Raw genomic sequence first — 25,233 nt, forward strand, 5'->3', positions numbered from 1 at the left:
GCACGCAGAATACTTGGGTTCGATTTCAGCTGGGACCCTGAAATTTATTCTTTGGATTCGTCGGGTCGACGTTACCGAGGTCGGGTATTTGTTCGCTCGCACGCTATATTTTCACATGTGTGTACTCGTCGTTCCTGGGTAGATAATGTGTCAATCACCTGTTGCACATACCTGCATACTAGCGGCATATAACCACTTGTGGGTATGTGCCACTGTTTGACGGGAAGTGTTTGACGATGTACGCGACGAGATTGTGGCATTATTCTTGTATTGACCAGCGCGTCGTATTTGTCAAACCATCTTACCCTCCCACGCTAATTTTGGTTCACGCCAAGCTAAAGTGGTGACCACGAAAGCACCCAAACGTAAGCGGCTAGATAGATAGATAGATGCGCTCAAAGTCGCCAGAGTTTGCTAAGAAATGCTTCGCATTTAAAACAGCTGGCGATCGTCAGCAAATGAAGCGAGAATACTTACACGTGAAAAAGTGATCCGAGGCATCTTCTTGGTGTGATTTGTGCAGCCATAAGCGACGCACAAAGCCACCGTGGCCTCGTAAAATCTTTAACTGTTTTACAAACGCATGTCACAGTCTCCAAAGGCCACTGCGAGGGCGGATCTACGAAGCGCACTTTGCCGTCTGCTTCAGAGACTTTCCTTTTCTAATACGGCGGCGACCGGCGTCACTTAGCGGGGCCATAGCCTCCTAGATTTCTAGGTGGCTAGGGAAATCTAGGAGGCTATGTCGAGGCGCACCTCCACTCCAGAAGACATAGCATAGAAGCAACGTTTCTAAAAATAACGAACCTCCTTGATGAAACTCTATGCGCCTAAGTATTTCAAGACATCAACCGTAGAAAGTGCTGATGAATTCACAGCGTAATTGAAGTCGAGTACTTGATTCACTTGATCCGTTACACACAATAAAATGCTTTTATTCTCATTTTCTTTTTTCATTTGTTGCACTATTTTTCTATTTCCCTCAGAGCACTGCCAAAAATTCTCGACAAAATACCTGATTTACGGCACGCGATCTACGCTGATGACATCACGCTCTGGACCAGGGCTTCGAACACTGGAAGACAAGAGACCTGCCTACAAACCGCCGTAGATGCCATCGAACCGTATCCCAGAAACTGCGGTCTCTGCTGTGCCCCCGAGAAATCCGAGCACCTCGTCCTCAAAGCGAGAGCAAGAGGCATACCCCCTCTATACGACGAGCCCGACCATAGCGTAACGCTGAAAGGGACCTTAATTCCAAAAGTCGAGACCCTGCGAGTGCTTGGAGTTCACATCTACAAGGATGGATCGGGAGCTGCCACCATACCGAGACTCCAACGGACACTATCACAACTCACGCACCTTGTCAAGAGGATCGCGAATCAACGAAACGGACTCAAAGAGCACGACACGCTACGTATAATGCAAGCTCTGTTCACCAGCCGCATTACGTACGGCACGCCGTACCTGAATTTGAAAACCGCTGAAATTGAAAAACTTAATAACATGATAAGAAAGGCCACTAAAGTAGCCTTGGGACTTCTGCCAATGGCCTCTACCACACGTCTCCTAAAGATGGGCGTCCACAACACGTGGCAAGAGCTCATCGAAGCGCATAGGAACAGTCAGCTGGAGAGGCTCAAGCTGACGTTCACGGGGAGGTCGGTGCTCCAGTACCTCAACTACAGCGACACGTTCATCGCCGATGCAGACCGGAAAAAGCGCATCCCGCTGTACATTAGAGAGTCGCTGTCCATCACACCTATTCCACGCAACATGCATCCTACTTTCCACAAAAGTAGACGCAAGGCTAGAGCTAACGCTATTCGACGACATTTCAAGCAAGACCCGGACGCCCGCTACACTGACGCGGCCAAGTATCCGCATAAAAACGCGTACGCTGTCAGCGTCGTCGACTCTCAAGGCCGAGAATTAGCGTCGGCCACAGTCAACGCACTCAATTCAGACGCCGCAGAAGAATCGGCAATCGCTCTAGCAACCACAACATGTACAGACGCCGCGGTGATTTTCACCGACTCACAAGCCGCCTGCAGGAATTTTGCTAAGGGCCGTATCTCAGCCAATGCCATCAATATTTTGAAACGGCGAAGCACTCCACTCCCATACACTTGTGTATTATGGGTGCCAGGACACGAGGGTCTGCAGGGAAATGAAGCGGCCCACGCCGTTGCCCGCGAGCACGTCAGCCAGGCTGCCCCCTGCCCACAGGACATTCGACCCGTCGTTCAAGCGACGGACGTTGTTCAAAACACCTACTCGTCGTTACTCCAGCATTACAGGCTGGAGCGACGAGTATACCCTCCACCACACCCAAAACCGGCAAAAGAGGAAAGCGTAATACTGAGACGCCTGCAAAGCAGCACATACACACATGGGGCCCTAATGCACCGTCTCTACCCAACAGAACACCTACCAGTTTAGAGAACGGAAACTGTACCTTTGGGCTGTTGTATCAAAATAACATGCAAATTCGTAGCGGCGGCGTACCGAACTGCAATACCGCAAGGCGAGGTGGCGCTAGTAGTACTATCATCATCAATAAACAGACGCGTTTTTTTTGTTGCAGGCGGGGAGCTCGCGGCTGGTTCGCGCTGCTCGCTTCCTCTGGGGTTTTTTTTTTTTTTTCGTTGCCAAATCGCGCTTCGCGTCTGTAATTATCGCCAGGGGACCTAGCTGGCCTCGACTGGCAAAAACAACGTCAATCAAGTAAGGTTTGCATCGTTTATTGCGAGTGTCCAAGCCGGTACGATCAATGTTTACGGTCTGGTCCGAACAAAACAAGTCACTCATACATATCGAAAGCTTTCAACCCATGTGTAAAGACTCTTGAAAGATAACAAGCATATGCATATAACTGAACATCGAAATCGCTGAATGAACGTCGCTCTCATTGTGTTGCGGCGCTCGAGTTTAATAGCGTGGCTTCAGGGCAAGGGTCCGATTCTGCCGTCAGATGCGGCGCTTGCCCCGTAGTGTTGATCTTGAACCGAATGCATGATGTGGAATCGGGAAGGAAACTTGTACATTGCCGATTGATAGCTCGCGCAGTTAGAGCAATGTAGTTTTGCTAAATTTGTTAAATAAGCAATTGCGTATGCGTGCATTTCTGAATCATTCTCGCTCTGCAATGCTACATTGAGTACTTCATAATTCTGCAATGTCGCGTCGTGTCGAGAGAGTAGGCACTAGTTTTAATACTCAGCCGTGAGCCCATATCATAGGTATTATGTATTTAGGGGATGGGCCTAAAAATATTCCAGGCTTGCTACATTTATTGTTAGAGTTAAGTTACACAGTTACCACAGCTAGAATTTCTCGTCGCAGGTAATGACCAGTCTGCTGAGTATGCAGCGAACATGTATGCTAAAGGGACACTTATGAGGTGTGTGCTTACAGATCGAAAAGGCCCAATTCTAAGAAAATAAGCTTCAGGTATTCATTGTACAATTTTGTTGTCTGTACATCTTTGTTGGTACTCTTACATCACACTATCTGCTCAGCCCCGAGCACAATCCCTTTTTTTTGCATAGACATATCCATAGAACTTGAGTACTCTCTTGCAAGCAAGCACTCCTGAAATCAACTGGTGGTACATGATGTGAATCTGTCCGAATACTGGTTCAATAAAGGTCACATTTATTACACACTTGTTATTATGTTTACTTTTTCAGTATACTTGTGCTTGAAAATGAAGTTGTTTTTTCCCTGCTACTTTTAGAGGTTAGGACTTGAAATACGTACTATCTTGCAGTGTGGCTGTAGATAAGTGAAGATCATGTATGTTTCAACTACCTGTGCGATTTCCTAGATTTTTTTTTTTTCATGACCGTAGTGCACAGAATTTCACTTCGTAGTGGTAGACACTATAGTTATGACAACTTAATTTAAACAGAAGCAGATGTGCACAAGGAAATCTGGAACGTTTTTTTGTCCCCCCCCAAAAAAAAACAGTACCACATGCAATGAACACAATCTTGCTCTTCATGACAGCATCCACGTCTTTAAAGAAGCTGTGCTGCAACTGCTCATCACCTTTATGATTTATTACTTTAGGAGCCCATTGAACAGATGTGCAGAGCTAAAGCAATTGAGTGCAGTGTTATGAGCTTTGGTGCATCTTTTTGTAAACTTGTATGAGCTAAACACAGTTAATTAAGACAAAACAGTTCTGGGTGTTGTTTGCAAACTGTCACAAGGCACAACTAAATGTCGGAAAGCTTGTTTATGCCCATCACTGTGGGTGTGTTTATTATGTAGTGCAAATAATAATTTCCGACGATTCACATGCCAACTATGATGTGATCGTGAGTTGTACAGTAGTGGGCAAATTTAGATTGATTCTGGCTTCCAGGGATTCAAACAAATGACATTGTAGCCTCACAGGAGACAAGCTTGCTTGTCGAAACATTTGATTTGACCCCTTATGTTAACATATTTTTCATATTTTCAAGCTTCCATCTTTTTAGGGTCAGTTTAGTTCCCCTGCACCAATCCGAACTGGTTCACAGCTGTGCACGAGAAGTTTAGAACTTGTGCGGCAGGAGTTCAGCGGTGCGGCATCACAAGTGAACGACAAGGTGCCGACAAGGTGGAATCCTTATTTTTGTTCGCTTAATTTAATGAGGTGCAAACATCTTGGCAAAACACGCTGCATTTAGAGGTGGGTACAGCACCTACGTCTAATGCTATGTTGTTTGTTAAGCTGTGCGAGCGGCTGCACCTAACCAGCGCCGTCAGAGCAAAAGGTACAGGAAAGTCATGGTATAGTTTTGGTGCTGTACCTCTCCTGCGTTTTTTGAAATGAATGGCAAGATTTAGAAGATGCCATTGCTGCGCCGCTGAAACGAATGGCAAGGTGCAGCACTTGGTAAATTGGATCATGTGGTGCAGGTGAATCGAACAAACCCTTAAGCACACAAGCGTCTTAGCGTTTCACCCCCATCGAAATATGGCTACAGTGGCTGGGATCAAACAGTGTGTTGTTGAGCTCAGCAGCGCCACACAATCTAACTAATAGTGTTACAGTTTCAACATTATTGAAGTGTGGATTCCATGCCACGGTAGGCAGGCAATGCTTGTAGTCAATCTAAAGCACCTCTCCACGATATGCGCGGTAAAACATTCACAAAAACAGCATTACATGTGTGAGGTTAGAGATGACCTGTTGTAGTGGACATTCAGATGTTTCAACATGCTTGCAGAGTGGACATTCGGAGGTAGTCATCCTGTCATTGCATGGCAGTCTGGAAAAACAAGTAACATCACCAGATATCAATGCATGAAATTTTCCAAAGTAAACAAATAAACTCAGTTAAGCAGTATTTAATACATATATGTAGTGGTACCTCATAACACGTATATCACTCAGGGCTGCTTCTTCACAAGGCATGTCGTGTAGCAGGTTCCTTGCCCATTGTACACATTTGCTTCCATGTCAGGTGGGCTAGGAGGCTGTGGCAGAAAAAGAAGTATTTCTCATTTATGTGACGCTTCCTTTGTCACACTATAGCAAAATCAGACCCATAATTATGTGATGTTTTTCAAACGCGACTGCAGTAAACTATTAACTAGTAGGTTTTTTGCAATATATGGGCTAGCTGAGAAGACACATGCGAGGCGACAGTGATTTATTTGCCTTCTTTTATCGCAACGGCCTGGTTGGTGTGACCTGGTGATAGAATTTCAGAATTAGCTATTGAGTCAGCGACGCGTTCCCACGTGAAGCCATGCACGCCGCAAGTAACGCACGTTTTTCCTGTTACAGATTGAGACGTTCAACAATTTTAAAATTTAATACTGCAATGCGCTGCCCCCGTTTGACGCCTACGCAGTCATTGGCGAAAAAAAACTACATATGTTGAAATGAACCAACTAGCCCCACAAGCAGCCATCCTTAAAAAACTGAAGTGGGTTTCTACTCACCGGCCCGGGCTTGCAACGGGTGTTCATCCGATGAAAGCTTCAACGGTCGCTTCGTTCCCCGAAAGTCACTCGAATTTTCTTCGCGAAAGCATTTGAACGAGTCAAAATAAACAGAATGAGAAAGAATGTGTCGGTCGGCAGAGCCTCGAAATATTGACAGCGAAACGAAACAGTCCGAGAGTCGAGACACATCCGAACGTACCGCGAGCCGTTACCTGCCGTCACAACCGTTAGCCGCCGCAAACTTTGAAATGAGGATAATGATGTCGATAGGCTGCCACTGACATCGAGTCAGCTGGAGCAAAAACTATTACAAAAAGTTGATGACGCAGCACATGTTTAAGAAAAACTACTTGCTAGAAGAACAAAATGTTTTTATGTGTAGCGGTACGCAAACATGCAGTATTTGATCATTTTAAAATAAAACTTGGCCCCGACGAAGGAGCCTCTACAAGAAAGTGCAATAGCGCGAGTGGCGAGAGAGGTCAGTAGATCCACTTTGGGTGTTTGAAGTAGAAACGCGCCGCGGTTGATTTGTTCGTCCTCTACAGGTGAGCACTTGAACTTGAGAGTTTCATTGTGCCAGCTTTGCAACGTACCCATAGAGAAAGAGGAAGACAAGAGCGGACACTCCGCAAAACCTGGCCTCAGGAAGTGCGTCACAACTACGTAACGAACTAGTGCTCTCACCAAACGTCAGAGGACGCAAGCGCAAAAAAAAAAACAGTTATAATCAATGCAACAGAATTTTTTTTACAAAATAATAATTATACGCCCAAATTTGGTATGTTCTTTATACATAAAAACAATTTATTCAACACACCTTACGCGATTATTTTTCTTCAGCCGTACCGTCATAAACACCATCCACCCAGCGACAAGCCCATGCATGACTGACAGCGAGAAGCTTTCGTCGCTTTCGTCAACGTCGGCTGCGTCGGCGTTTTCGTGCGTGAGATAACAGGTGAGGCACGTTTTCAAGCGAAGCTTGTTGAATGACATGTTGTTGGTCTTGTTGGGTCATTTTTTCAGAAAACGGTTACACTTGCGCGAATAAGACACCATGCAACAAACATAGAAAGATGCACACACACACGTTGCGCTTCGAGTGTGCGAGTTTGTTTCTTACGTGGCGTCTCATTCACGCAGTTGTAACCTTTTTCTGAAGCTTGTAAGGACTGGGAGGTTGGCTAAAAAGAAAGTTTGTGGCTCTATGCGGTGGCTAGACGGGAACATTGTGCAACGTATGCAGTATAGCAAAGGCGGCACGGCGTCAAGCCGAGGCGACGCGTGCTGCGTCTGCCACGGACGCGAGCGTCTGTGCGCTGAGCGTAGCCGGGCAGCTAGGTCATAGGCTCGGTGCAAAATATTGAGAAGCATTCGCTGGGCCTCGCATGCTTCACGACGCGTTTCCCGAAGGCTCGGAACACGAATGGTTGGTGTGCCGGAGGCAAATCTGGACTAGCCTAGTGGCCATCATCTTCGTTTTTTCGCTAGCCTTGTGCCACTAGTGCAAGCTGCTCACAAATTTTTTTGACGTTTCCAATATAATTTTACCGCATAAATTTCAACTACGATTTTTCTTCCCAAGGTACTGCTGATACTGCGTACGTACGAAGGTGTTCTAAAGTTTCCAGGCCGCGATACCATTGCATTACAAGGGATAGCGGCCTGGAAACTTCTGAAGATCTTTGTACGTGGTCTTGACGTATATCTTTGCAAGTCAGTTTTATGGGTCAGAGATGTATCACTGGTTTTGTATTGTGCATCGATTAGCTAATCATTCAAAGGGGTTTGTTGGTACACTTATGACGTGCACATATCTTTTTCGTAATTTGACAGCGAAGCATCCACTTACTAACATTTTCAGACCGCGCTGACGCCATGCCGTCCGGCGGTCCAAGCTACGGCAGCTACTGCTGTGTATCGTGGTGCTTCAACAATGGCAGAACCCACAAGAAGCCTGGGACGAGTTTCCTCCGCATACCACGGGACGGCAGGTGTGTTAAATCTTTTGTATGGTTTGCATGTCTGTAGGCTTACTGTTCGTACTTGCTAAGTGAGGGTAACAATAAAAAATCACTATTCAAGCACTTCCCCTTTCAGCTGATAGTTCATTGCCAATGCAGGATGAAAGCATGGATGCAGTATGCTGGACGCGATGATCACCTTAGTAAGCCGGCCAGCCTATTGTACGCAACGTACAGGGTTTGTAGCGACCATTTTACTGCTCAAAGTTTCATGGACCCTGGGCACGCAAGGCTTACAAGAATGGCTGTTCCCAGTGTGCAACCAGCTGCACCATGTAAGTGATTGACTGAAACTCAAATATGTGAAATAGCAGCCACTTGTATTGAATCAGTGGCGACAGTTAACCGTGAAGATCTTTGTAGCCGATTGAGAAGCCTCACCATAGAAGTAACACTTGGAAAGTCTTAAATTTTTTGAATTGTGGGCTATTACCTTCCTAACAGCAGCTTTACATTTCTGTCGTTTTTTGATGCTCTTGACCTGCGCAACTTGTTTTAAAAGACTTTAAAGGGCTATTTCACGTTATCTTCAAGCCTGAGTGCACATGTACATATACCTTTCATCAGTGAAAGCTGGCACTGTTGATAATTCCAAAAATCACAAATTACTTGTTTCCTAGTTGGTGCCTTCTCTTTTCTTCCACGTTCGACCAATTTATGCGTTTGAAAAAGCTGTTTAAGTTTCCCCATGCTACAAGCTTTGTAACTTGTACCAACTGCACATATATGCAGGTTCTCTGAGCGTCGCTTCAAGTAGTGGCTGTGACATGGCTGCAGAAGCTGCACTGCAAGGTGCGGATGAGCTTCAGTTTGTGTTATTTTAAGCCTCTTACTGATACATTGTCGTAATTTCATTTCTTCACGACCTGCAGTAGAGGCTTCAAAAAGCGGCTCCCACACATTGAGGTTCCCCAATGAACAGGGTGCGTTCAGTGTCGCGATTTCTTTTTTTTACCGAAATTGACTGTTGACCAAACCTCTGCAGGTGGCAGCTCCCTTGTAGCTGGTGAAAGAATTTCCGCTGACTTCGTCTTGCCGGAGAAAACCTTAACCAGTCATTCAGCTGTCACAAAAGGAACTTGTGTGACCAGTAAGTTGTATGTTCACTTCAACACCACAGTGGATTGATATAGAGACTTCCGCAGGCCGCTCGCAAGATTGTTCCGACAGCACTGTCCGAGGCACTGAACAAGCTTCACAAAACCCTCCAGAAGACGTCTCCGCCAACAGCTCCACGCCTGAGTGCCCTAGAGAAAATGGTGACTATGCTTTTATTGCAGCTGTTTTTAATGTGCTATTTTATGTTTAGGACATTCTGAGGAAACTATCCTCAAAAGGACACTACGTGTGCACTTACAAAATGTAAGGGTGGGCTCTCAGTGATTTTTATTTTTTTTGTGCATTGTCAACATTGTGAATGGTTTGTTTTTAGGGAGTGGAATCGAAAACTTTGCACCACAGAAAGCTGTGCACCTTGGATCTGAAAGGACGAGGAAAGTGCTCGTATGGGATTAGTTGTTCTTCGCTTTTACATCCATTTTTTTTGTTTATTGCAGTGCGTTCCTGTGTGCCAGCGACAATGTCTCCATCAATGAAGTACAAGCAAACCATTAAACATCTGCAAGCCAAAGTAGAAACACAGCGGAAAACTATCAAAAGACTGCGGAGACAGCCTCACCAAGCACCGTCATCGACTTCAAAGGCCCTTGAAGTTATCCGACCGCACGTCACCGAGGAGGTTTTTAAACTTCTTTCTGCACATGTTCGCTTGAGGCCCAAACGCAAGGGCAAGCGGTTTCTCGTGTGGTTCAAGAAATTTGCTCTTCACTTAAACTTCCGAGGTCCGCGAGCATACCGATTTCTGGCTCCATATTTTTCTTTGCCCTCCCGGCGTTCATTAAGGAGATGGCTAGCTAATGTAAAGATGACTCCAGGTATAATTGCAGGAATCCTTTCTTCCATTGCAACAAATACTCAAGCTTGGAATGAACGGGACCGAGTGTGCGCCTTAGTTTTCGACGAAATAGCACTCAAAAAGAATTTGTACTATGATGCTGCAAGAGACGTTGCCCAGGGTTTTACAGATGATGGCACTCATCGCACTTCAACCATCGCTGATCGAGCACTGGTTTTTCTTCATGTTGGCGTTTCGAGAAAGTGGGTTCAACCGGTTGCTTTTACTATAGGGCACACATCAATACCCATCATCTGTTATGCATAACTTGCTGGTGTCACTCATTTTGGAGCTTAGGAGCATTAATATTGCAGTGAAAGCAGTCATTTGTGACCAGGGCAGTTCAAATGTAAGTCTCGCTAACCAACTAAGAGTGACTGTAGCAAAGCCTTTTTTTGAAGTTAATGGTGAGCGGGTATATTACATTTTTGATGTTCCGCATTTAATTAAAACAACGCGCAATAATGTCCAAGCACACAAGTTATACATTGGGGATGACATCGTTAACTGGTCGCACAATGTAAGCCTTTACCAATCCTCACACGAGTTGCGGTTGCGATTAGCTCCAAAGTTGACTGAACGGCACGTTCATCAGAAACCTTTTTCTAATATGAAGGTCAGCAGAGCAACTCAGGTCCTCAGTGCATCAGTTTCGATTGCTATCACGGCAATGGTGTATGCGAAGGTGCTGCCTGCCTCGGCCATCACTACAGCTCAATTTTGTGATCGTATGGACAGGATTTTCGATGCCTTGAACAGCTCGAGTAAAAAAAGAACTTCGCAAAAGCTGCGGCATGCAATCATGAAAAATGATTCAGAGCTGATTGACTTCCTCCGAGGCCAGCTTCCCTGGATTGCATCATGGCAGTTTGTTGGCAGACGTCAACCACAAACCATCGTAGGTTGGCAAATTACAATTCAGGCAATTTGTCAACTATGGGACGACCTCTCCAAAAATTACAATTTTGAATACCTGTTAACACGCAGGCTTCAACAGGATCCTCTGGAGAACATATTTGGCCACATTAGGCAAAAACAGGGTTGCAACACCAACCCCAATGTAGCACAATTTATTTGTGGCCTGAAGCACATCTGCATAAGAAAACTCTTCAAGCTGTCAAAATACGGAAATGTCGAGGATGATGAATGTGACCTCCTCCTGGAGCAGCTCTCGCCATTCTCCCTCACCAGTGCGTCTCTTGTGGATAATGAGGAGTGTGCACAGCCACAGCCTGACGACTTTCCCGCTCTAGACGATCTCTCTGAACTTGCGACAAACATTCACTCCCATATTATCGATGACTCCGCTGCATATTATGTAGCTGGTTTTCTCATCAAACACTTCCTTCGGAATGCATGTGACGGTTGCAGTTGCCCACAGTTACTGAAAGACGACAGTGAGACGCTTAAGGGTACCCACCAGTATTTCACAATGCTCAAAGCATACCACGTCCCCAGCAAACTTTTTGGGAATATCACTGTGCCATCAGAAGCAGCTTTTGCATATGTACAACAACTTGAATCTCACTTTCTTGCCATAATTGAGGCCACTGCACATCACCTGAAAGTGTGCGATGTTTTGTATCACCATCTGTCAAGTGTTGGCGATTTTCATTTCTGCTCTGCTGGGTGTCGCGCTAAGTTTCTGAAAATGTTTTGCCGGGTTCGTTTATGTTGGAATGTGCGTTTTGTGAACTGAAACTTAGACAGGGTTAGGTTCCAGTCTTCAATCTCGGGCATGCAGCTTGACAAGTTCAAAGGTTAGCAATTAGCGGCGGGTTTACACTAAAGTATTCGAGTTGAACCGAATCCTGCAATAGCTTTGTTATGGTATTACTTTGTTACAGCAGACTTCATTATGGTCTTATATGCTTATATTCAGTTCAACTGGACTAACCACTCCTTCGTTGCATTCATTGTTTTGGTTACACGCTATGAGGAGTACGAACACTGTGTATTCGCTCGAAGTGATTTGCATAACCTTAAAAAGAATGTTGGGTATCCTGTCTGTATTTTTTGTAGCAAATACGGGCAAACTGTACACTTTACTGTGGGTCGCTTGGTCACTGTGTATGCTTTATCTCTCCAGCTCAAGTAATATATCGATAACAAAACCGCTTGTTGAAATGTCTTCGAGCGGGTAAGGAACACAGTATGAAGTGGGCACGGTTCATGTTATCACGCTTTTCGTATTTTAGCTTCTCATCAACCTCCTCATCTTGCCCATCAAAATTTTCAAAAGAATACCCAAACTTGTAGCGTTTGATGGGGCTGCGGACGCTGCCATTTTATTTTTATATAGCTTGTGAGTGATAACGTACGATGCAGAGCCTTTGTGAAAAATAATGAGCCAAAGTGGTTTCCTTCTGCTATTTATTAGCCCTGTAATACCGCTCTCGTAGCACCAATTAAAGTCCACAATTCTGGATAAAGTGATGACTACAATCTATTTTAGCTCGCAAGCGTCACAGCAACACCCAGATGCAAATCACTTGGGATCTTAAGTTTTTGATGAAGGCGACGCATAACAAAAGCCACAAGACCTGCCAGTGTTGTAGCATAAAGTTTGTCTTTCACGTAGTGAGCAAGCTGCAAAGCCCTACCTTTCTGAGGACAAGCAGGCATCAAGTCTGCTTTTTTTCATTTTGGACTAGCTGTTCTTAAGCACAGCCAGCACACTGCACCTTTGCCTTTCTGCTATATTGTGTCGTGTGGTTTCTGTGCACTCTTTTTTTCTATGCATTATTTCGGTTAAGCCCAGGCGTGATTCGCGACTTCATTGCTGTGTATATGTCACTTCTTCCTTCTTCATCAGCATTGTGCGCTGTGTTTTTGCCATAGATCCTTACTTACCCACTGGCCCGGTGTGTCATACTTCACCAGCTTCTCGGCTTCTGCCAACTCTAGCGATGTGTGCGTTGTCTGTGTTCTCTATGTATTTGTTACAATATTTGTTACAATTTATTTGTAAGGCGAGATGCATTTGTTGTCTACCTTTGTCATATTGTGCTTTTTATATTGTCATACTCTACCTTGCCTTTGAATAAAACATTGCGGACGCTCTGTTTCTTTGACTGATATATACATTGATCACTTGTTCCAAAAGAAAAACACAAGCGCGATGAATAAAACTGTAGTGAATTATCATTACCTGCATCCCTTTTAATTATAACTTAATCGAAATAAAAATTACGTCACGACCGATTCGCACGAACCACTGAACAAAACAAAACAAAGAATCGCTAAATCAAAACGACCTACAAAAACTATCCATTTGGGCGATGAATAGTGGTCTGAAATCATGAACTTTCGACATAGCCAAACGTCGGTTATGCAAAGTAATTCAAAATTTGCGCCAGTGAAACCGAAACCAGAAGCGCACGCCACTTGCTCTCATCAACCACTAGGTGTGCTAGAGTCGATTGGGCCGCTGGGGTCTACGGGAGTGTCCACTCTTAACCTTTATTTCTCTATGACGTACCGGACACCCTGGCGCACTTACTTCTTGCATGCCAGTGTATTGCCAGACGTAATCTGCAACTACACACGACTGATAACGAAGCAGAAGGGACGAACGAAGACCTAACCGAAACGTGGGAGGCGAAGCTCGCCCACAAAACACCTACGCCCTCGAGGATGTGTGGTGACACCGGGCATTGCTCGGGGCACTGTTTCAAAATAAACGTTTACTTCTCTCTCTCTCCCTCAGAGCAACACTGAGCACCGTGATTTTTTCGTATATTTCAACGGCAATATCAATATTATAGACAATTAATGAAGGTGTCAAACTTTCACCTAAGATAAAAGCGGGAATAACGTAGAAAATATTTTGCAAAATATCTCTCGACAACTGTGCATCGACATTGAAAGCACGTTTTATTGCAACATGGCCGCTGGCCCCATCGCCGAGCGAAATCAAGGTCTGCGTTTTGTTCATCTAATTTCCGTATCACCGATCTTGCTCTTTGTTGTTTAATTTTGTGAACATTATTTGTGCGCAAGTGTGCAGACTAAAGTTGTCTTCTCTTGCTGAACGTTTTAGTAATGCTTGTTCTTTGCTGTGGACTTGTGGTGCGTCGGGAATGCGTTTAGATGTTCGGTTAGATTTAATGACTAAATCGCTATTTAAGTGACTATAACGCATTAGTACAAAAGGCTGAACCGATACTTTAATGTTCCTGTCGTTAGTAAGCCGCATTCAAGTGCGAGTTTACTTTAGTTGATGTTTGCCGTTAGGTATTGAGTAACTGACAAAAAAAAAAAAAATAAACCACCGGTGTTGTCGATCGTGATTTTCTGATTACCTTTAGAGGTGCAACGCGCGAATTTGATAGGATTCCTTACTTCTGGGCCGAGCTGAGCCGAAACCGTCTACCAGCTTCAAGTTTTTTTTTTTCAGTACTGTTGCTATTATCAATAAATGCAGAATCCATATATCACCTGCAGTTTGTGCATCGTCATCCGATCCAGACGCGCAGACTATAACGGCGCTAGCCAGCTTTAAAAATTAACTGGCGCACCCCGTTACGGTCTGCCCAATAGATTATCCGATGAATCACTTCCGGTAATGCTTTTTCGTTTATTCTGGTGGTGTTTACATGGTGTGTTCGAGTTTGTTGCTCTATTACTTCTGGCGCATTCCATCAGGTGTGTTTGCAGGGTGTCTTTCAACCTGGAAAAGTCCGGGAATTCAGACTCTTATGGAGAAATCGTGGAATTTCTGAAAACCTGGCCAGGTCATAGATAGAAACTGAGGGTAGCCTTTGTGACCATCACCAATATTTCATTCCCATTGATCAAAGCCAAAAATGTCGCTCCTTCAACTGCAAATACAGTGAACAGCCAGAAGAGGCATGAAAAAAAATAAGGAAATGCAGTGCATAACTGTTGCTTCTCAGTGTAAATGCGATAGGATACACTGACTGAAAGAACAAAGAGTTTACTGACGTTTCGGCAACAAATATGGTAGCTTTGTTTGCAATAAAAGCTCTATAAAAGGCACAAGGTATTTAGGTATGCTAAGTAAGTGACGTAGCACCGAGAGTGCATCGTCGAAGGCTTCCCATCACTCCTGTTCAGCGTGTGTGCAATTCCTGTGTGCAGAGATTGTAGGTGCAGGCATGTTTAGACAAAACAAGTATGCTTGACCAGTCAATTCGGTGGCCTGTACATTCTACATGTTCAGCGAGGGCATTCGAGGTCACGTGTCATTTCGTCAGGGAATTTGGAAAAACCCAATTGATAGACACCCTGGTTTAGGGCGATGTCTAGCCACTATATGAAAGTGCTCAATGATGTCGCATGAAAGATCTGGTACAAGCAGAAAATGTTGTGGCGGGGAGAAAAGCTCCCTGATCCGCTGAATATGGAAGTTGTGCAATTCAGCTTTTCAACTGGAGTGTGAAACCCGCCCCCTGTAGCAGCCATGGAAACATGTTATGTCTACGCACACAACCTCACCATAAAACGATCATTGCTGTGACTGTGTCACACCAGGCACTTTTGATAGAGATTGGTGCCAATTGGTAGTGCACGTGATTCGTAGTGTTTCGCGAGACAAAAAATATAAAATGTACTCGTTATATGGTGACGTCAGGTGTGGTGTAGTTATGCAAATTACAATGCTTTACTCATGAGTATACTGGTCATTAATTCATTTTTCAAGTTAACCCACCTCCATATCTCGCACCTTGGTTGCTGGCAAACCTAGCAGATAGATACTCTTGCACCCAGACCAGCCCAGATGTCGGACTGCCATTGTTGCCGTGGTGTGCGTGAGTTGCGCCAAGTAAAGAAGGCAAGCTTCAGCTCTGACGATTTAAACTGCAAATGAGTACCTGATCACGCTTCGTTCGCCTATAAGAGCTTGTATGAGCTGTCGTCTTTGGATGCCAAAGCAAGCAGCGAAGCAGAAGGATAATACATAGCGCAGCCTACGACGATCACAATGCTCTATGAGAATCGTGCCAGTAGTGTTCTTAGCTTGTAATTAAAACAGAAAAACTGGCAGATGAGCGAAAATGCGCGAGTAAGCACGCTAACTGCACGCATGATGACCACCAATTCCAGTTTGCGAACCTCGTTGGCGTGGTTTGAAGGCAAGCTTAGTGTGGGGTGCACTTTGTATCTTTCAGTGTTTTTGTTGACTAAAATGTTGTGTAAGCTTTCAAGTACAAACAAACACCATGCTTTACCATTTTCAATGCAGTATATTTAATAGCAGTAAATAGTACAGTGTTTCTAAACAGCTGGCTAGAATGACAAGCCTCTATTCCAATGTTTGATGTCTCCAAACTTATTTGGATGCCAAGACATCCATCTGCACAGAATGCATATAATGGTATATAAAACGTCCTATACGTTGCAAATGTAGGTGAAGCACTAGGTGAAACAGCAAAATTCTTAGCATAATAATGCAGCACCCATTCAATAAAACACAGGGGGATTCCCTCCATTTCAATATCTGTTTAACTAAGGTTAGCACGGTTATGCTTGTAAAGCAGTAACTACAGGATGAAAGTCATGCAGATAACTTGCAAAAGGGATCAATGAACAATACTACTGGGGATACTCTCTGATAGCAAGACACATTGTTGTAATATCGCTCGTGAAACAAACATTGGGTTTTGTGAAACTACTCGCTAAGCTTACTCTATTCAATATGCGATGCATGTTGAAATGATGAGTTTTCACAAAATTCCTTGTGCAATTTGAGATATGTGGCAACTAACAATTGTTCCTCTCTTTTGCGAGCTGCACTGCAATTAAAAATTTACGTACCACAGTGACATTTCTTTACAAATGTAAAGTCATATCTACATCACCAGTTTGCTTCCAAAGCCTCCTCAGCTCGTACAGCGTATGTTGTGGACTCTCATGAGCGAGGATTTTTTCATGTTTGAATAAAAACAGCAAAGGCTAGAAAAAAAAACGCCAAGCCTGTGCAGAAGGCGCATCACAATCATAGCGAAAGCTAGGAGAGCGGCCTTTTAAAGCCTTTTGTAAACACTCTTTGCGTAACTGCTGTAAGCCCACTTGCTGGGTACCCACTACGGCATTAATAATAATCATTTCTGTGTAGTAGGCCGGCATTCGCTATGCTATCTTTCGTCATTCTTCTGAGAAGCGTGGTAGGGGCTAAACACTTGCAAGAAATTTTGTGCCGATTGCTCATGCAGTGGCTGACGACGATGAGGAATTATGCCTGAAGTGAGTATGCGTCACAGTTAACAGGTGATCAAGAACAAGCTTTTGTGATAGGTTGGAGCATTGGACGATTCACTCGTTATACTATTCGCATCGTGTGATGCCTGGTTGTTCTTTTCCTGCTCTAAAACACTTTATTACTCATATTAACGTGATTCCTTTTTCGACATCAAGCCGGCCCTAGGCAAGTTTGCGAACAAGTCCCAAGCACCAGTGTGGCTCAGTGGTAGAATACTTGGCTGGCACGCAGCGGACCCGGGTTTGAGCTCTACTGTGTCCTTGGTACTAGGTTTTTTTTTTTTTCTTATTTCGTGCGACAGTGGTTATGGACACCGGCGGCAGCTGACAACTACGGTGCCGCACTTGACTCGAGTTTTGATCTCATAACTGCTTTCGCTGTAAAATGCGAAGAATGCTTTCCGGGTGACTAAGTTTGGCAAGTCTGGCACTTGCTTCGTGCAGCGTCTTCTGCCTTCGAAGTCCACGGAGGTCGCATTCGCAATAGATAGCACAACACGCTTGCAAATAATGCATGATGCATAGAATTTGTTCTGGTCTATACAGCTCATGCTGCCGAAAGATGAATTAGCTGGAGCGCAAATATGTTTATTGGTGCCAATACAGGTAATGTGATTTGCTCGTGCTGTTGTAAACCCACTTGCAGGCGTCACTCCATAAAAAGCAAATGCAAGAAAACATGGGGGCTAGATGGACACTGTGTGGTGATTCATGTCGAGCGCGGCTGCTTTGATGTCCTGTGTGTTGCTTCGAACAATATACGTCACTGATGAGGCTCGCAACTACAAGAAACACCGTATATGGTGGATCTTCAGCACTAACCAACTTTTACATTTTGCCATCTACTTAGGAATTAGTGTGCTTATGTGCCACGACTGGGAGACGATGGCATGCAACCTGTTCCTTGAAATTGGCGACCTTCGACTAACGTCTGAGTGTCGCATCTTTGCTATTAGGATATGTGTTGAGCATTACCTGCCTCCCACCTATGTCCAAACAATGCAGATGACTTAAAGGTAAGAGGGTCCACTTTCGAGGTTTTACTAGCGAGGCGCATGGCTGAACAAGTCTGCCCTGCAAAAGACAAGTCCTTTTGTCAGGTCAAGACGCTCCAGCGATTGTTTTTGTCACGTGCAGCTTTACAAGCGTGGTGCTTATAGCACTTTAGGGGACCAGGCTGTCCTCGTCACTTGTTGCGTGTGTCTATGAGAGGTCTTCTCTTGTGCCTCGTGTGCCGGGATGAAGATCATCAGCAGCAAAAAAAAAAAACTAATGTAACGCAAGGGGGAAAGAAACGGATGAAGAGACTGAAAGAAATAAATAAAGAGAGAAAAATTAAAGAGAAACAAGAAAGGCTGTCCAATCTGCACTTCCTTCATGCTTGGCAACCCTCGTGTGAAGCTGCCTTGAAAGTTTCAGGACACTCTCTTGTTTCAGCAGTTCTTCAGGACATGAAATATGTGCTTATATGCTGTAATCATCGTTTAAGCGGGGCTGGAAATTCAAGTATGCCGAGAGTCTGCATGTTTAACCTTCTTCATCCAGGATATTGTTGCATATTTGCAGTTCGAGATGTTTTAACAGTGCCTTGGCTGCTGGACTATTTTTTGACCAACGTGCTGGTCCAATTATTTTGCTTCATGCACTATCACTGGCAGACATTGCTTGACAAGCGTGTTTGTAAAGTACAAGAACTGCGTATCATCTGTCCTGCTCTATTTTGTTTAAGTGCATGACAGTTCACTGATATCAGAGTATGGGCCAGTGTAGAGCAGCTGAGAAAAGTGACTCGGCAAAATTTCTTTCTTTCATATCTTGAAGGAAGGGATACTTGTCACACTAATAGCGGAAACACGTGTGTTGGCAATTCCACACAGAGTGACGTCCTTCTTTTACAGAGCATGATTGCCGAGCAATATGTATCAAGGAAGCCATCGTTTAGGCTTGTCTTCGACAGTTTCTTTCCCGTGTATGGTCAGCGGTATTTCAAGAATATGTTGGTGCTTTTTCAGATGCCACCATTTATGTGGGAGGCCTGGATGAGAAGGTGTCGGACACCATCCTGTGGGAGCTGTTTGTCCAGGCAGGGCCAGTAGGTGAGGCATTTTGTTGCTCGAGAACTGCTACATGTGCTTCCTCTACCTGTTCAGTTGAGTGCCAGTAGCAATGGCATTGAGCCACTGAATGTTCTTTAATCTTGAGGCCTGGCATGTGTGCTCGCATGTCAGAAGTTTCTTAAGTTGTAAGGTGCCAGACTAGTTAGTACCCTGCAGGCACGAAACTCCTAACACATTTTCTGAATCAAAATCGCACTCCAGTCTGTGTCTTCTTTTCTTAATCTTGCTGTATTAGCATTGAATTCGATGTAAGCTAACCATGTTTGCTCTCTAATAACTGCTACCATTTTTACCAGTGCGTAACAACCGAGAACATCAATCAAGACAGTACTGCATGATTGAAAAATGGTACATATTTCATAGTAATCGACGCCGCACATTTCCTACTAAATAATTGTTTAGAATTTTAGTCGGGAGAAGTCATGAAATTGGTATGTGCATACCTGCAACTCTCCTGCTTTGCCCTGCAGACTTACTAGTTTTGAGCAGTCCCCCCAATTTTATGGACACCACCACAAATCTCACGAAAAACTTGGGTCCTCTGGACTTCAAGAGGACAAGCCAGTATTATAATCAGGCCCAGTTTGCATCTCCTTCTCAGTCGCCGGCTTGGCCTCGCTTGTTGATGGATTGTAAGGAAAGGAACATTTCAAACTATTTTTGATAACCACCCACTACACCATGATTTCTCCTTTTGCCGATTGGCTATGTGCCCACTACGTGTTCGTTAGCATGCACACTGGCCACAATTATGGGGCCTGGGTGTTTCGTCGTGGCCTCCCACTCATTGCATATGTTTTGACGCTTCATGAAATTCCATGCTTATGCCACACAATGTGTTTACTCTCGTCTCTTTAAATCACATTCCTGTGTAGGTTTTTTTCGACACAGTTCCAAGCACTTGTGTGCCCTCGGGGTAAAGCACCTGCTTGCCAGGTAGAATGCCTGGTCCCCACTTGCACCACAGATATTTTGTCATTTGATTTATTTGCATGTTATCTCGATGCAGTGATAGGTGTAACCCTCAGGGACTAGCTGAGTGTATCGGAACATTATAGTCAAAATCAAGAAGAAGAAATGGGCAGGACACATAGCTTGAAGGCAAGATAACCGCTGGTCAGTAAGGATCACAGACTGGATTCCAAGAGAAGGAAAACACACAAAGGGGAGACAGAAAGTTAAGTGGGCAGATGAGATTTGGAAGTTTGCGCCTATAAAGTGGCAGCAGCAAGTGCAGGACCGAGTTGACTGGCGGGTCATGGGAGAGGCCTTTGTCCTGCAAGGAACATAGTTAGGCTGATGATGATGATCTCAATGCTTGTATATGCGAGGGATTATTGGTGAGCTGCTAGTTCTTAATAATATTACATGCTAGGTGGTGCTAACTGGCAAACAGAGTGTTCACACTCACCATAATGGCAATGACTGGCCCTCCCATGTTTAAACGCACATAAACCTTATAAACTGGATGGGGGAATGACCGCCATCGTAGCTCAGTGGTAGAGCACTGGTGACATCATTCGAAAGTCGCAGGTTCGGATTCTGCTGGTGGCAACAAATATTTTCACCCACTTTTCTTTCTTCACATTTACATTACATTACAATTACATCTAATAATGTCCCATATAGTTTCCTTGGCATCAGTGCGTGTTACTTCTCAATAATATTGTATCGTACAAGGAAAACGAGTTCTTAAATTTACACTTCTTTCCTTGATTAATTAACGAGGGTCTTGTACTGGCAGACGTGATGCCTTCAAGTAGTATGCAAGGGATTGTTGGTAAGCTGCCAGCTCGTAATACCGTATTTACTCGCGTAATTTGCGCACTTTTTTTTTGCGTTTTTGGGGCCCTGAGAAGGGGGCGTGCAAATCATGCAGAGATTTCGCGAGCGCATACAAAATATTGTGTCACAGTCGTTACGCGCACAGTATATAATAAAAAAAAAAAGAATAAATAAATTAGAGCACGAAGGAAGTGTACTTGCTAATTTTCAAAGAATTAGAACTTGCTTTAACCTGTCGGATCTAGTCACGCGTGGTCTAGCGGGAATCACTGATCGCAAAGTCAGATTGGGAATTATCATCACGACTGCTGCCACTGCACTCCCGAAACGCATCGTCCTCGGTACCGTCGAGCGTGTTCAAACGCCCCATTTTCTTGAAGCTCTTTTAACAATGCTGGAAGAAACTAGGTCTCACGGCACCGCGACACCGGACGAAGTAAGCATCCACACATATATTGCCGCGAACGTAATAACAGACAGCGACGAAACGACGTCTTGCTTGCCCTCAGACCAGGACGCAAAAGCCCTCTTCTTTCTTCACTTCCAAGGGATTCCACCTACAGTTTATGGCTCATACCCATTACCTGTGACATTATTCCCTCTCCTCGAAAAGCATCGGCTCGATGCTGGTAATGAGCATTGAGAAAAAAAAAATGCGAAAGAAAAGATGCTATCATGGAACCCAACAACTCCGTCGTAAGGGAAAAAAATGGGCTGGCGTCGTAGAAGTACTGAATAAAAAAAGGAGTAAGTACACAAGACAATAAAAAAAAACCAAAGTGACAAAAAAAATAGTCATTGCATGGTAAGTTAGTCCACGTTCGATGGATGACGCGAGAAATATGGCTTGAGTCTTGACACGTGCACCACATCACTTTGTGGAAACCGACGGGAACGTCTTGAGGTGCCCTCAGGGAGAACTTCATACGTAACGTCACTGAGTCGGCGCAGAACTTTGTAAGGGTCGAAGTAGCGCCGAAGCAACTTCTCAGAGTGACCACGCTGTCGGATGGGAGTCCACACCCAAACTTCATCGCCTGGTTGGAAGGTAACCCCTCGGTGTGTAAGGTTGTAGCGGTGTGCGTCGGCAGTTTGGCGAGCCTGAATACGGCATCGGGCGAGTTGACGGGCCTCCTCGGCGCGTTGAGCGAACAATGCAGCGTCCGTGTTGAACATGCTCAAGTTGTTGGAAAGGAGCATTGCATCGAGCATTGTAGTGACCTCTCGACCATGAACTAAGCGAAATGGGGTGAAACCTGTACTCTCTTGGACTGCCGTATTGTAAGCGAAAGTTACGTAAGGGAGTATATCATCCCAGTTCTTGTGATCAACGGCCACATACATTGACAGCATATCTGCAATTGTCTTGTTCAACTGTTCAGTGAGTCCATTTGTTTGGGGGTGATAACCCGTGGTTTTCCGATGTTCTGTACCACTTAGTCTCAGCACTTCTTGAAGCATCTCTGCGGTGAAAGCTGTACCACGATCAGTAATTATCACAGCTGGCGCTCCGTGACGAAGTACGATGCTGGTGACAAAAAACTGTGCGATTTCGGCTGCGGTAGCTTTGGGCAGGGCCTTTGTTTCGCTGTAACGCGTTAGATAATCGGTGGCAACCACAATCCACCGGTTTCCAGACAAAGAGGTGGGAAATGAGCCGAGCAAGTCAATGCCAATTTGATGGAATGGTGTCTTCGGCATGGCGATGGGCTGTAGTAGTCCTGCTGGTCGGACAGGTGGAGTCTTACGGCGTTGGCAGTCGCGGCATGTGCGGACGTACTGCTTGACTGTCTTTGCGAGGCGGGGCCAGTAGTATGAGCGGCGAATTCTTTCCAATGTGCGCGTGTAGCCAAGGTGTCCGGATGATGGTTCGTCGTGACAAGCATGTAAAATATCGTCCCGAAGCGAGGTCGGCGCAACCAGTAGGTAAGTAGCCTGGGTATGGTCGAAATTTTTCTTGTAGAGGACTCCATCCCTGATGCAGAACGAGGCCAGCGAACGTGCGAAGTTTCGAGGAAGGCTGCGTTTTCGGCCTTCGAGGTAGTCAATCAGCGGGCTTAGCTCCATGTCGTCGCGTTGTTGTTGAGCCAAGTTGGTTGCTGACACAGAGGAAAGGAATGTATCGTCCTCTTCAACGTCCGCGTTCGTACTTCCAATTGGTGCACGTGAGAGACAGTCAGCATCAGTGCGTTTGCGTCCTGACTTGTGAATGACTGTAACGTCAAATTCTTGCACCCGAAGGCTCCAGCGTGCTAGACGACCGGAAGGGTCTTTGAGGTTGGCGAGCCAGCATAAAGAATGGTGGTCGCTAACTACCCTGAATGGTCGGCCGTACAAATAAGGGCGAAACTTTGTTATAGCCCAAACAACATTCCTTTTCTGTTGCAGAGTAGTTTTTCTCTGCAGATGATAGTGTTCGACTTGCATAGGCAATCACGCGCTCTATGCCATTTTGCCATTGAACCAGTACAGCTCCAAGTCCGACGTTGCTGGCATCCGTGTGTAGCTCTGTGGCAGCGTTGTCGTTAAAATGACCGAGTACAGGTGGGGCTTGGAGATGGTTTCGTAGCGTGTCAAAGGTGTGATGCTGATCATGGCCCCAAACAAACAGTACGCCGTCTTTCGTAAGTTCATTTAGCGGTTCAGCGATTTTAGAAAAGCCTTTGACGAAGCGTCTGTAATATGCACAGAGTCCCAGAAATCGGCGGAGGTCGCGCTTGTTCGTTGGGACAGGAAATGCGGCAACAGCTTTCGTTTTCTCAGGGTCTGGGTGTATACCGGCGTGCATGACGACGTGACCAAGAAATTTCAGTTCCTCGAATGCAAAGTGGCATTTCTCAGGTTTGAGAGAAAGTCCAGCTGTTCGAATTGCCTGAAGAACTGCCTGTAAGCGCTGGACGTGCTGCTCAAACGTGTCCGAGAAGACGACCACATCGTCAAGGTAGACAAGACACGATTGCCATTTTAGCCCAGAAAGAACCGTGTCCATCATTCTTTGAAAAGTAGCTGGTGCCGAGCATAAGCCGAATGGAAGGACCTTGAACTCGTAGAGCACCGCAGGAGTAATGAAGGCGGTCTTTTCGCGGTCGCGCTCATCAACAGATATTTGCCGATAGCCGCTGTGTAGATCCAGGGAAGAAAAGTAACGAGCATTGCGAATACGGTCCAGCGAGTCGTCTATTCGTGGTAAAGGATACACGTCTTTCTTCGTGATCTTATTCAACTTTCGGTAGTCGACGCAAAATCGGAGAGTACCATCTTTTTTCTTTACTAACACAACAGGGGACGCCCAGGGACTGGTCGATGGCTGGATGACATCGTCCTTGAGCATCTGCTGGACCTGTTGGCGTATAACGTCTTGTTCTTTTTGCGAGACTCTGTAAGCATGCTGTCGAATGGGTCTCTCGGTAGGCTCGGTGATGATACGATGCTTGGCAAGCGGTGTTTGGTTAACTTTCGAAGTCGTAGCAAAGTAGTCCCGAAATGAGCCGAGTAGCTTCAAAAGACGTTCCCGTTGTGCAGACGGTAGACCCTGGTTTACGTCGAGAGTGCTTGCAAATGTTACGGTGGAATCGTCGCACGACGAAAAAGCAGATAATGTTGAGGGACCAGAGACGTCGGCAATATCCTCAAGGTATGCAATCGCAGTGTGTTTGGTAAGATGGCGATACTCCTCGCTGAAATTCGTGACTAATAGGCAAGCCTGCTTTCTACTGGGCTGAACAATACCCCGGGCAATGCAGATTTGTTGTGCAAAAAGTAGGGACGAATTTCCTTCTGCAATTGCAGCATCGGGGACGTCTTGGTCACATTCAACGTTGATAAAAAGGCTGCTGCGGGGAGGCAGAGTAACAGATTCAGAGGATACATGTAGGGCAGCCTTCGATGAGCGGACGTTTTCCGGTTCGGGATGAAACGGGTCCTCAAACGACACCTGCAAGCCTCGTAAGTCAATAATTGCGCTGTGTTCGCGAAGAAAGTCCAGCGCCAGGATGAGTGGACGGGAGCACACAGGTAATACGAGGAAAGACCCTGTGAACATCGAAGCACGGACTCGAACACGGGCTGTGCACATTCCAGTTGGCGTGACGAGGTGGCCCCCTGCCGTGCGCAACGGCGGTCCTTGCCAAGGGGTGGTTACCTTCCTCAGTTAGGATGCTAGGGCGCTGCTCATAACCGA

At 45.3% G+C, this 25,233-nt stretch overlaps 3 protein-coding genes and 1 long non-coding RNA gene across 10 annotated transcripts in view; 3 read left to right on the plus strand and 1 right to left on the minus strand.

Annotated features, from left to right (window-relative positions):
• The first annotated feature begins 1,301 nt into the window (after positions 1 to 1,301).
• Positions 1,302 to 3,667, plus strand: LOC142804264 (uncharacterized). The gene is made up of 2 exons (XM_075891012.1): positions 1,302 to 2,727; positions 3,346 to 3,667. Exon 1 carries the CDS (start codon positions 1,423 to 1,425, stop codon positions 2,440 to 2,442), a length of 1,020 nt encoding a protein of 339 aa, XP_075747127.1. The 5' UTR covers positions 1,302 to 1,422; the 3' UTR covers positions 2,443 to 2,727; positions 3,346 to 3,667.
• LOC142804265 (uncharacterized) lies at positions 2,729 to 6,483 on the minus strand. Its single transcript, XR_012894558.1, has 3 exons — positions 5,944 to 6,483; positions 5,367 to 5,472; positions 2,729 to 5,264 (listed from the first exon to the last, which is right to left on the minus strand). It is a non-coding gene; the product is annotated as an uncharacterized LOC142804265 (long non-coding RNA).
• A 96-nt stretch (positions 6,484 to 6,579) lies between these two features.
• LOC142804266 (uncharacterized) lies at positions 6,580 to 12,992 on the plus strand. 3 transcript variants are annotated; one of them, XM_075891018.1, is made up of 8 exons: positions 6,580 to 6,907; positions 7,814 to 7,943; positions 8,073 to 8,248; positions 8,706 to 8,765; positions 8,846 to 8,896; positions 8,959 to 9,063; positions 9,119 to 9,232; positions 9,530 to 12,992. In XM_075891018.1, exons 2-8 carry the CDS (start codon positions 7,828 to 7,830, stop codon positions 10,192 to 10,194), a joined length of 1,287 nt encoding a protein of 428 aa, XP_075747133.1. In that variant the 5' UTR covers positions 6,580 to 6,907; positions 7,814 to 7,827; the 3' UTR covers positions 10,195 to 12,992. The 3 variants fall into 3 exon arrangements, with proteins under 3 accessions (XP_075747133.1, XP_075747134.1, XP_075747132.1); XM_075891019.1 differs by having other exon boundaries at positions 6,580 to 7,943; positions 9,406 to 12,992; XM_075891017.1 differs by having other exon boundaries at positions 6,580 to 7,943.
• A 701-nt stretch (positions 12,993 to 13,693) lies between these two features.
• Spx (Spliceosomal protein on the X) overlaps positions 13,694 to 25,233 on the plus strand; it is a 78,636-nt gene continuing 67,096 nt past the window's right edge. Inside the window, exons 1-2 of one of the 5 annotated variants that reach the window (XM_075891015.1) lie at positions 13,694 to 13,847; positions 19,164 to 19,247. In XM_075891015.1, coding sequence (XP_075747130.1) covers positions 13,814 to 13,847; positions 19,164 to 19,247 — 118 coding nt within the window. In that variant the 5' untranslated portion in view covers positions 13,694 to 13,813. The remainder of the gene's footprint in view (positions 13,848 to 19,163; positions 19,248 to 25,233) is intronic. The other 4 variants (XM_075891013.1, XM_075891014.1, XM_075891016.1 and 1 more) reach the window with 4 other exon arrangements.

Source organism: Rhipicephalus microplus, chromosome 3 (assembly GCF_043290135.1).
Source record: "Rhipicephalus microplus isolate Deutch F79 chromosome 3, USDA_Rmic, whole genome shotgun sequence".
Classification (NCBI taxonomy): Eukaryota; Metazoa; Arthropoda; class Arachnida; order Ixodida; family Ixodidae; genus Rhipicephalus; species Rhipicephalus microplus.

What these genes read in the sequence shown, in the direction of transcription:
- LOC142804264 (XM_075891012.1), top strand. Translation starts at nt 1,423, where the DNA reads ATGCAAGCTCTGTTCACCAGCCGCATTACGTACGGCACGCCGTACCTG.
- LOC142804266 (XM_075891017.1), top strand. Translation starts at nt 7,828, where the DNA reads ATGCCGTCCGGCGGTCCAAGCTACGGCAGCTACTGCTGTGTATCGTGG. An exon ending in CGCATACCACGGGACGGCAG is followed by an intron (nt 7,944 to 8,072) that starts GTGTGTTAAATC and finishes TTGCCAATGCAG; the next exon opens with GATGAAAGCATGGATGCAGT. An exon ending in TGAGTGCCCTAGAGAAAATG is followed by an intron (nt 9,233 to 9,529) that starts GTGACTATGCTT and finishes TGTTTATTGCAG; the next exon opens with TGCGTTCCTGTGTGCCAGCG.